Genomic DNA, 12054 nt, shown 5'->3' with positions numbered 1-12054 from the left:
GCTCCCTCGTTCCGTCTGGCCCTATATTCCCTGGAGGCATACACATGTCTCAGATTGATGGGATGTATCTGAGCTCCCTGGTGCCTGCAGGCTTTGGACGATGATGTGTGTTGTGTATCCTGGGCTCAGCTTTCTGACCTCCTGACCTTGGTGTGTTGTTTCTCTCCTTGTCAGAGGTTGTGTCCTCCCAGCCTGGATGCTGGGGAGATCCACCAGAGCTGGGCACCTCAGAGAGCCTTTGCCTTTCTCAAGGCAAAGACCGTGGAGCATCCTGAGGGGTGTAACCTGAGGAAGGAGCCCTTGCTGTAGGAAAGGAGAGGTGTAGGAGCCATTTGTGCTACAACTTCTTTGAGGCATTGGGAACAGCCCTACCAAGAAGGGATATTTTGGTTTTGATATTTACATTTCCAGGGAAAACAAAAAAAAGTCCATGTGTCGCCTCTATTCCCTCATCTGCTGTCTCAGCACCTCTCCCTTGCTCCGTGGTCAAATCTGCTTTGCCAAGCGACAGTAATTTCCCCCACATGGAAAGAAACTGTATGAAGACTGCACTAAGCATTTTACTCCCAGCTTCCCGAATGTATCTTCCTAACACACGAAAGATACCAATGACCTCATTTCTCATGGTTTTGTACCCCATTGAGAACTAAGGGGTTTGCTCCCTCCTGCCACTGACCATCTATCAGTGATGTCACTTTGTCTGTACTAATTATATATTTAAAATTACAGGGTGTACGCCTTGCTATTTTCCTTGCTTGTAACTCCCTTGTACGGAGAAGCAGGATGAGAGCCTGCAGCTCCCCAGCCTGCCTCCATAAAACCTACCTCTGTTCTTTGTTGCAGGTAAATGACACGGTTTTCCTCTTCGATAGCCGTGGGATATTCTTCCTGGTGCTGGATGCATGTTCAGGAGCAGTCGTGAGTAGGTGGCACTTTGACACAGTCACTGGTGAAAACGCCGCCAGTGCAGTAGCTGATTATGTTCTAACGGTTATAAAAGAGAGGTAAGCAAACTGCTAAAAGCCCAGTTCACGTAGCAACCCGTGGCTGATAGACAAAGAAAGGAAAAAATCACCCACTTTCATAACCAAACCTGTGCTCTGAAGAAATCTGGCCCAGATTAAATATGTACAAATCCCAAATATCACCCGGATAATAAGAGAAGCAGCGTGTTTCTTCCAGGATTGTGCACATTAGAGCAGAAAGAAACAGATTTTCTGGAAAACTGGCAATTCCTTCTAAATTAACCATTCATTTTCCAGCATGGAGTAGATAAGGCCCTGGCAATGACATTTGCAGTCCTGCGCACCCATCCCGGTGTCCAGTAATTTCCTGGCAGCTGATGATTCAGTTTTCCATTTCTGAAACGAGTTGGCTTCTGTTTACTCTTACTGATTGTTTTTGCCTCTTGTGACAGATGAAAATCTTAGGTGTGCCAGATTTTCCAATAGGACTTTTCTTGGGCAAGCCAATGAATAGACCTGCCTGCCTGCGGGCTGTTACCTTGCATGTGTCCTGGCACTGGTCTGGATCATCTCTGTTTGTGTCTGTCCCACATTCCTTGTGGTTTTATGTGTCGCCACATAAACATGGAACAACAGAGATTTATAGATAAATTCTTGGCTGCTGGCAGAAGCAGGTCAAATAACCAGAAAACAGACTTTCAGTCCAAGACGTTTCTGAGCAGTTCATGACCAAAGATTTGAACACTCTTGAGCTATTACATCTGTATTTATGCACGTTGAGTACGCGCATGTATAAAACGTGCATGAAGTGACATATATCCATACGATGCCTGTACGTTTGGTTTGATTTTCTGGTAGGATGTGTATTTTGCAAGTCTAGGCACTCAGCTAAACGCAACCAGCTGTGCAACCTGTAATTCATCGCGGGTGCAGTTCACTGGGGGCTGAAAGCGCATCTGTGAGGACCAAGGCTGCACTGAGGCTTGACTGAAAAATCAGACCCGGGACATAAATAGTTTCAGAGGCTCAGGACTGCACAGCAACTGAATTTCTTCTGCGGCTGAGTGTCCCTCTCCCATAAGAGATGCGCTTGCAAATAGTCATTTGTGCTTGTTTTGATTCCGTGTGAAGCACAGGTTTAATTTAGGAACGCTTAAGCAGAGGCTTAAACTTAGGAAAGCTTACGTGCGATTGAAATCAAAGGGATTTAAGCATGTTCTTAAAGTTAAGCAAGCTCTTAAGTACTTTTCTGACTTGGAGCTTAAAGGTCTTGCAGATTCTTAATGAAAGTAATATTTTGCAATCATGCAGTAATTACTGTCCTTCTTTTCAGATCACTTGTTCTCGTCTGCTCTCGGGATATTGCGGAGGTGGTGGGGAGCTCTGAAATGTCTGTTTTTACCAGGTTAGGTTCAGCAAAGCCTATTGTCTTCCATAAGGAAGGTAAATGTATTTATTCTACCAGGTTTCTTTTGCTTAAGAATTACCGGTGTGTTTCCCTACCAAAAATGTACATATCCTTATATAGTGCTTATCAATATATTTCCTACCACAATATGCCAGCGTAACCTAGAAAAAACCTCTTGGCTTAGGGATGGTGAGAAGTAGGAGAGTTATTTTGGGGCTTTGACTGTGCTTCAACACTGAGAAGCTGCATTCTGCAAATCTTTCATCTCGAAGGGAGCTTGTTTTTCTAACAATAACAACAAAAAAGAATAATTTGACAAAGATTCCATCTCTAAAATTCAACTGCTTTGCAAGGAAAAAAAATCATAAACTGAAAGGTTGATGAAAAAGAAAACAGACTGAATTGAAGTAGGAGCTTTTTTTTTTTTGGACGGAAGGAAGGTGAAATCACCAGTTTTGGAAAGTTCTTATTGCATTTTCACCTTGGATTGCTGCAAGAAACCCATTGGTATCATTGGTCCAGGAAATCCATGCTGGGTTTCCTACTGGAAAACTAGGGGCCATTGAGTCCAGGTTTGGATGAATAATTTGGGTGATAAGGAAATTGGGAAAACAACCAGCCAGCTTGATTCAGATTTCATTTGCAATCCCTCGAGCAGTGATCAGATGGAGAACTGGCTGTATTTCCAGCTTCTTTTTTTCTTGGGGGTTTGGGGATTATTTTTTTTCCCTACTGCTTTACTGAAATTTATATCAATTTCTGCTTCGAGTTTCAAAGCTCATTGCTATGACCATGCCAGGGGAGGACAGCACAGTCTTTACAGTAGAGTCAGTGATTTCGCTTCTGTGCCTGTTTGATTCCCGAGAAGCTGGCTTTTGTTTTTCCTTTCATCCTTTTAAAAGCAAAAATTTGAGCTTTTCTTTTTTGTTTTTGCCCTGCAACTTCATTGCTTCATTCTTTCGTCAAAGCCCCGAATACTTTTGAAAGGAATTTTTTGATTAAAAAGCAATCTTTTTTTGTTTGTTTTGTCCGACTTTTGTTCCCTGAACCACCTGTGCCCCTCGCTTGGGCGCAGCACTTCCAGGTTGTTTTGGGAGCTCGGTTCAGCCTCCAGCCCCGACCGCTCCCGGGGCACAAAAAGCAGTGAGTCCCAGGGGCACGCTGGTTGGTGGCCGTCTCCTTGCCCTGCCACCTCAGTGGGATGCTGGTGTCCGGCGGTGGGACTAAGCCGCTTCTGGCCGATCACGGGCCACCCCTGTTTTGCTTTTCCTGAGGGCAAAGGGTGTTTCACCCACGTGTCTGCCCTGATTTCCAGCCTGCGTAATTATGTTCTGCTTCACGAGCCTTTCTCCCGCTGATTCAGGTATGTGCACTATTTGACTTCACAGCTCCAAAAGTCATCGCACGCAGGACTGAGGCATTTCTCCCAAGCGTGTATTGCTTCTGCCAGGGACAATGCCAAAAAAAAAAAAACCCACCCCGATCCCCTCGACCCCAGTGGGATGAAGGTTTAGGGTCTTGTTGCCTGGTTTTGCAAAACCTTATTTAAATGAGAAGTGTTTACAGGAATAGTCTCGATCCAACCAGCTGCAAATAGCCTTGGGAGTCTTTGCAATGAAAAGCATAATATAAACACAAGACATTATTATTAAAATGGAAGAATACATAATGCCTTTGTACTTTGTGACAGCAGAGGACCGGAGCAGAGTCGACATGGGGAATGGTTTAGGCATAACAGGAAGAAACTGATGTAAACTAATAAAAGAAGGATTCAAAGTGCCTAACCATTTTCATGTCGTCAAATATGAAAAAGTACCAGTCTTATTTAAAGATAAAGAGTAAACCAATATTCCTGCTAACTGACATCTGGGAACCTATCTTAGCTTATTGAAATACCCGCGGATCTGTGATGCAGTGAGGTTACGGCGAGGCTCATTCCCTCTTTCATCACCCTTTTTCTCTCCTAAATGTTCTGTTATTTTAATCCAAGGAAAAAAAAAGCAGGGCTAAGAAGTTTCTGTGTTGTGTGGAGAGAGTCCACGCTGCGCTGCTAATAAGTGAACCGACCCATCCAGAGGATCACTCTCTTTGTGTCTGTTTTCCAGGGAGTTTTGCCATGCTCGGCTATAAAGGACAAGCCAAACCCTCCTGGATTAAAGTCCTTAATCATGCTGGTTATCAGAAAGCTGCTTCTCTACAGCATTATGTTCCCTTGAGGCTGAAAGAATACCAATGTCCAGCTGATGCCGACGAGTCGCTAAAATTCGCTTTTTCTCAGAACCGCTGGGAGCACATCTCTGCAGAGCCCGCGGCGCCCCGGGATTAGCATCCCTGGGGTAACACCAGCCAGGCAGAGCCTGCCGCTGTCACCAAAACCAGCTCTTGTTTCTACGGGATTGTACCAAACCGATGGGGTTCACTTGTATATTTGATAACTAATAAATATATTCTCATCTTACCCACTGTGGCAGAGCTTTTATTTTTCAAGCAGTGCCTCGCAGGGCAGGATAGGAAAAGCCTGTGGGCTGCCCTTCCCAGGGGGAAGTGTTTCAAAATGTCTACGATTTGGTATCAAAAGGTAAGTTTCAAAGGCAAAAACCTGCTCTCTGATATCACAGGGGCTGGAAATGAAATTTGGCGTGGAAACTTTAGCAACGTCCAGGGAAACAGATGAACTTCAGCAGAGGTAGGAACCTCTCCCTTCAGTGCTGTTCTCCCTCCATTCGTGTCTGCTTTTAAAAAACCTACGTGTCCATCTGCAGTGGCGTCTTAGTGAACTCAGTGACGCCTGCTTGGTAAGCATGCAGTGATCTTATGATGATATCTTCCAATCAAACTGAATATATAGGGTGCAACAAGGAGTTATAAATGTGTTTCTGTCTGTAGCTAATGACTGGTGAAATGGTGTTTGTCCAACTGATGTGAACATTTAATTAAAGACCTACAGGAATAAAACCCAGGATAAAGTATGTGCTGCCTAGGGTAAAGTCTCGCGTTCCTTTCAGACAATGCTCATATTGACTTTCTGCTCCCATTGAGGACTGAAATACTGCCAGTGTTAGCGGCTAATTCTCTTTGATTTTTTTGTTTATGCTGCTGCTTTTTGAAGTAAAGACAGAAACAGAGCTTTGTGTGCAAACTGAGAAACAACTGCTGACCTCACTGACTACAGTTTAAGTACAAAGCCATCCTGAAGTGACGACAGACTCATTTTGGTTTGAACATGATGTGACTGGGTGACAGCAGGGAAGGGAAGGGCGATTTCAGGCTATCCATGCCTTTGTCACACGGATTACTCAAACAGGTAGGTGAAGGCTTTGTTACTAACGTCCCGTCGTTTCTTTGAAATTCTCAGAAATGGCCAAACAAGTCACTACAGGGAAAGGTTAGTGTTTTGTTGGCCAGACTTTTGCTCCCTGGTGAGTTAGTCGCTCTGGCATCCGCGCGCCGGCCAGCTGATATTGTGCCTCTGAGCGGGGACTGACCTCCTTGGCTGGGACACTTGCCTCCACCAGACAGATACCGCCCGGTGGTCCTTGGACGTGGGGTGAGAGGACACCTGAAAGATTTACAGGCAGAGGAGGAAGCCGTGGCTCCATCCCCACACCAGGTAGGAGAGGTGCGAGTCGGGTTTGGCCAGGGGAGAGGTCCTGAATGGCTGGAAAGTGTGAAGAAATCACTGATGCTGCTCAGCAAAGGTAGCACAGAGAGTGATGCACAGGACATCATGGGCCTGAGCCAGCCCCCACGGGGAATGATGGAGTCTGATGTTCTCGGTGGAGATGAGAAGTGGTACGAGGGCCTGAGCGGCTGGGACTGACCCTCCGAGGAGCTCTCTGAAGTCCTTTTGAACTCCTGTTAGTACCTAATTGTTATGATTTCTGAGGCTGCGCAGGGCAAGAAAAGCAAGATGTTTTTGGCTTGTGAGCGTAAGCCCAACATAGGAACAAGCACTTACAGAGCAAGCTTTTAGCTTCTTGGAGATTTATTTGATAATCTGTGACAGGTCCAGACCCTGGATCCCAATAAAACTTTGCAGAGCTCTAACCCCAGGGTGAGACTAAACAACTGGCAAAGGAAGAGCCTAGCGAAGGAAAGAGAGGAATGTGCCTAAGCCTCTGAAAAATCTGTATTTCTCCTCCCGCCCCAGAAGGAGAGCAAATGGCAAATGTCCTGGAGAGGAAGGCATGGAGCCGTGGGCGAGCCAGATGCAAACACTAAAGTACCACAAAAGCAAAAAGAAAAATATTTACATCCTGATGCAGCTATTTGGGTAGTTAAAAGCAGCAGTTTGAAGAGGATTGAGGATGCTGTGATCCTCTTCAGCCACTGCACACACTTTCCTTACCTGGGGAGGGAAAAAAGGCTTCAAAACCAGAGACGCTCTGCAGAGGGTACAGCTCCTCCACGGACCCTTGGGGACATTCAAGACGATGTTTTCCAAGGCTACTGCTAACCTGGCATGCACCGCAGGCCCGGGTGTGTGAAGCTGCGGGGGGGTAAGTGTCGCGTGGGCGTTGTGTTGGTGGGAAGCTGTCATATTCCTCCCCAGGGAATTTCCTGAGCAGGAGGATCTCCACCTGCATGCTGGAGGCCACACGGACTCTGCATGTCCACAAGGACATCCGGGCACGTTCCATACATCTAAAGCAGGCAGGACACACAGCTGTCCTGGTTATCCCCAGGGTGTTTCCGCAGTGGGAACACCGCAGCTCTGGCACTCCCCGGAAGCATTAGCTTGGCTATACCTTGAGTTGCTGTCAGCAGGCACAGCACATTCAGTGCACCCTCAGCCTCCGAAAATGGGGCTTGGCTTCCCACCACTTTGATGCTTTCAAAACTTGGTGCGGTGGATGAGGGTTTAATTCAGTGAAATGCTGAGCGCTTCAAAAGCATGTGAAACTGGGAGCCAGGCAGCCTCGGATGGGTGGAGTGATGTGCAAATGATTTTGTTTTAGCTGAGCCAAAAATTGCTTCCTTTCCTTTTCAAGGTCTGTAAGCCTCTGCAAAAAAAAAAGTTAAATCTTAAAAAAAAAAAAAAAAAAGCATAGCTTTAAAATAACTCTTTTTTTTCCCCTTTTATTTCTGTGTCAAAATACTTTGCCAATATTACAACAGATTTGCAAACATCTTAGTTTCCGTTAATTTATTAATTGTAAAAATTTCCTCTAACTCCTGCTCCTCATTCAGAATCTGTTTTTATGAACATAGGGAATCAAGGAAGTCGCAGTGATGTTTACATATGGAATACCTGAGCAGAACCTTCTTCCTTGTAGGGAAAGATATTAGATAAATTCATAAGAAACCAAAGTTTGTTGGGAAGAAAGTCGGAGTGCTGCTTTTGACTCCAGTATTGACTTCCTTGAGAAGTAAAGTCTGTTCCTGAGTTTAATCCTCTTCTGCTTGCCAGTAAAAAAGAGCAGCTAACGGCTGGGTGGCAAGCACAAGATCAAGCTGAAGAGCAGAGGCAGCTACGGTGCTGTCACGTGCTGGGACAGTGAAAGCTTTTTCATTAGCCATCCCTAGAAATGCGTTCGTTTGTTTGTTTGGAAGGCCACCTGAAGGCTTTAGTTGTGCTTGTGGCTGGGTGTGCGAAGGCTCCCCCTGCACAGGAATGTCACTGCAGCAAGAGCTGGTATGTCCTCGGGTCACAGGCACAAATGTGCTCCTCGCATCCATCTTCCCAGCTGGGGCTAAAATGTAAAATTCCCCGAGCGGGGCGAGAGGACAGTTGGTGCCATGCCATGTCAGCACGGAGGTAGCAGAGGCGCTAATTAAACAGCTCCTCCCTCTCTCAGGAATCAGCTTCCAAATCGATGTTGGCAGCTTCTTTGCATATGAATGAAGAAACATGCAGCAAGGTTCCAGACCCACCATCACGCCAGTAAAACCTCAGCATCAGCAGTGGCAGCGGGAGGGTCTGGGTTTGGGTACTGGCAGCAAGAGGGTGCACCACCGCCCCGGCACCGACCCAGCGGGCTCTCCCGGAGCATCCCGCCCTGCAGAGAGGGTCCCTGGGGAGCACAGATTTTACTCACAGGTCCTCTCAAGTGCAAATTAGTGTCTGCTGAGAGTTCACTCTCCGCCAGGCTAAAAGGCGCTTTTTCCATGTGAGCTTTTCCTGCTCTTCTCCGGGGGTGTCTCCGGACCCCTGCTTTGTCCCCGTGCAGGTCTGTGGGCTCTCTTGCTGGGCAGCAGCAGTAGGAGTAGCTGTCAGGTTTCTTGCTCCTCTTTAACATCTTTTTCAGGGGAGATCAGGTAGCGGCTGCTTTTCTCCCGTCCTTGCCATGTTTGTAATGGATGGTCAACGCTCCCGTTATGCCTGGCTTGACATACCAGAAAGGAGCCTCATCTTCAGCAGATGCTGAAGGTACATCCTCCAGAGTGTGTCAAGCCGGTCGTAAAAAGCATTTCAACATACCCAATATCATGAGTTATTTTTTTTAAATTTTGGTGCTGGGCTTGGGTGGTTGGCGAGTTGAGGTTGGAGCCTCCTGTGCTGCTCTGGAGAGCTCTGCTCTTCCCCTCCCCGGGATTTGGGGTGTCTCTGTGACACCTCAAACCTCAAGGTTACCTCAAACCAGGACACCCCACCACGATGCCTGTGATGATCCAGCTTCCTCAGGGCATTTCTTCGCCGTTTTGCTCTCGGGATTGTCTGTCCTGTGTTGCCACCAGTGTTAAAACTGCAGGGAGGGCGGTGGATGGGGATTCCTGTCCACGCAGTGCGCTTTCGAGTACAGTATCCCTGCCGACACCTGCGGTAGCAGCCAGCTGAGGACTTAATGATTTCCTGCATCTACTTTTAGCATTGTCTGCTGCTATTGTTCAGTTTTTTGGAAAGATCCAGCAGCTGGGAATCATTTCAGAAAGTCTGCCTTGCCAGATCCAGGGATATGAGTCCCACTTGCTATTGCCAGGCAGCTTTTAATGGCTAGATGAAAAAGCTTTTCTCACCCGAGAGAGGAGTCCCAGATGGTATTTGAGAAACGTTGGAGATGATAGACTTAGGAGGACGCTCGCACGGTCCTTACGCTCTCCGAGTGCCCGAATCTGCAGGGAGATGTGTTGACATTGCTGGTTACATCAGAGCTGAACTCAGCCACGTGGCGCCGGTTCAAGTGAGATGTGGTGTGTTGCTGTATCCCCGCGCGGCTGAGCCCTGAGCTAATGACACGGCCGGCTGGCAGGAGATAACTGCTCCCGAGTCCACTCCAGCGGGACACAGTCATGAAAAGAGTCGCCGTCTCTTCCTCCTCTTATCAGTAAAATCAAACATGTCACTGTTTGCGTCTAATATTTGGGAAAGATGCTTAATTGAGAGTCTTTGAAGGAAAATTCCTGCGATTATCCTCCGAGCAGCGTTTTTTCCAGCAGTGTGTTAGTCAGAGCTGAATCAGAGGAGTCGGATCCTCTTGGCCCTCTCGGCTCTCAGCCTTTCCAAGCCCAGTGCCAGTTAACGCTAACACCGCAATGAACTCGGGCTCGCTGCGAGCCGAATCAAACACCCTACCTCAGCCACAAAATAAGCAGGATATTCTTTGGACCGGGGCGGATCAGACACTACAAAAACATTGGAGCCTGGCACACAGCTGACGCCTCCAAAAATGACCTGACTTTCCAGTGTCTGATTGCTTGTTTTGATCTCTGCTGATGAAGATGGATGTAATCAGGGACACGGTCCCCGGTGAGCAACCGGGGGTATAATACCAGAAGCCATTTTGCACAACGCGACGGTAAGTAAAGTGCAGCTCTTGGCTTGAAAGAAAGCAAAGGCTGTGAAATTTCTTACACTAATTTCCTCCCAGTTTGCTGCAGGTTCCTGTCAGAAACGAGGTCGTGAGCTGGATGGAGCAGAGACGCTCCTCTGAGGTTTTAACGGGCCAGAGCAGAGAAATTTCTTTGCTACTTATGAAGCAACAGGAGAGCAAATGCGTGCCATCGCCGTCAAAAATGCAGTCTCTTCTTGTTACTTCTGTGAGCTGCTATGTCATCTGATTGTTTTTATGATCAATACCTCACCAGTTGGAACCTGCCTTTATGCAACACTCGCACACGGCTGTGTCCACGCTGCCAGAACCCCTCTTTATCTGTAGTGACCATCCTGGGGCATTACCACTCCTCTAGTTTTTCCTCTGTCGTTAAAGCAGAATCTAGTGATGGGGTTTGCAGATTAGGCTGTGTAATAATCGCTAATAAACCTCGACATTTTAATGGTGACTGCTGCACTTTGGGCGTACCTCTAACAATGTTCATTTGGAAGAGCCCTGGCTTATCAAATGTTGATGGTTAATGCCGTTAAAATGTCAGGCACATGCAGCCTGGTTCTGGCACAAATTCCACGGCGACGTTATTGCTCTCTGATAAAGTATAGCATTCACGGTTATAGCATTACTAAGTGCATTCCTCTTTTCTGCTGCTCTGTAACAGCATTTCAGCACCTGATAGACTGTACCGAACCCCGAGTCTATGCTGTTTCCAGAGCTCACGGCTGTCAAATACACTACACCAAAACAAGCAAACATTTCCCTGCTGGAATATTTCCTGACAAATCTGGTTCTAATACTATCTTTAATACAATCACTGGATTACATGTGGTTTGAATGTATCGTTGCACTTTGAACTGTATCACCTTTATGAACAGTACAGACATGTGTTTTGCGTATAAACACTGTTGAATTTGCTCCAGACTAAATCCCGGCTTCTTGCATATCTTTTTCTTGTGTTTTTTGTTTGGTTTATATTAACAAGTGACATGAAAAATAACATGTGTTTTTTGCCCTGAAGAAATTGGGGCACCCTGGAGTTTTTTTCAATTGGTTTTGTTGTGGTTTTTTTTTTTTTTTTGGCGTCTAAGCTGTGCGATGCGTACCTTTATCCTGTTTCATCGTTGTGATGTGACATGACAGCTACAAATAAATTTCTTCGATATTCCTCAGATACTGGCTTATGTGATAAAACCTAATGGCTCCGAGGACTACATATGAATTTTAAACAGTGCCTTATGACTACAGAGCACTGACACCTACCGAAGTGGGTGTCCTTGCCCCAGTGTGAATATGCGTGTCAATAAACGGTCACGAGCACGGGGCAGAGCTGCAGAATCAATCACTGGAGAGAGAATCGCATTCATTCTAACTTTGACTTTCGTGACACCGCTTGTTTGTTTTTGCTGGGGGTTGGCTACGGAGGAAACGAAAACAACCTTAGGTAGACTGGTTTCAAAGGCAGCTTTTGGTTTTGCAAGAAAATTCTGGGCTGGCGCGTCAAATAGGCAAGGTTTTCTTGGATCTGAAATCTAAGAAACTGCGTGCTTGAGGCTGGAAGTGTGAGTACGGTTTATCTTGGGGGTGCAGAAAACACCATTGCTGAAAATGTGTGGGTAGTATGGGGAGAGAGAGGTGCCACTGAAAGGTTACTTCATGAAAATCTGTCACTCCGCAAACGCCTTCTCTGTTGTGTTTCATTACTTTTTTGCACATGTGACTATTCAGCCCTAGAGAGTCTTGACACTGGATGTGTTTATACTGCATTCCTAAGGCGTTTTTGGTTACATCTGGTGGTTGCTTTCTGAGTGTCTATTTGGATTCCCAAGTGGGTTTATCCTAAACCAAACAAAGGCTGAGGAGCTGCCCTTGGTTTCTTGGTCTGTTCGGGTTGGTCCCGCAGCAGCGTGAAGGT

At 46.5% G+C, this 12054-nt stretch overlaps 2 protein-coding genes across 7 annotated transcripts in view; both read left to right on the top strand.

Annotated features, from left to right (window-relative positions):
- LOC134521212 (inactive cell surface hyaluronidase CEMIP2-like) overlaps nt 1-7317 on the top strand; it is a 60914-nt gene extending 53597 nt beyond the window's left edge. For all 4 annotated transcript variants that reach the window (XM_063347428.1, XM_063347427.1, XM_063347429.1 and 1 more), the window contains 3 exons: nt 844-1004; nt 2299-2408; nt 4479-7317. In XM_063347428.1, the coding sequence (XP_063203498.1) occupies nt 844-1004; nt 2299-2408; nt 4479-4699 (492 nt within the window). In that variant the 3' untranslated portion in view covers nt 4700-7317. The remainder of the gene's footprint in view (nt 1-843; nt 1005-2298; nt 2409-4478) is intronic.
- The window catches only part of CEMIP (cell migration inducing hyaluronidase 1), a 118851-nt gene that overhangs the window by 50611 nt on the left and 56186 nt on the right, over nt 1-12054 (top strand). The window lies entirely within an intron of this gene.

Source organism: Chroicocephalus ridibundus, chromosome 9, assembly GCF_963924245.1.
Source record: "Chroicocephalus ridibundus chromosome 9, bChrRid1.1, whole genome shotgun sequence".
NCBI classification, from domain to species: Eukaryota; Metazoa; Chordata; class Aves; order Charadriiformes; family Laridae; genus Chroicocephalus; species Chroicocephalus ridibundus.
The sequence above is the reverse complement of the archived record's forward strand: the minus strand, read 5'-3'. Positions and strand labels throughout refer to the sequence as shown.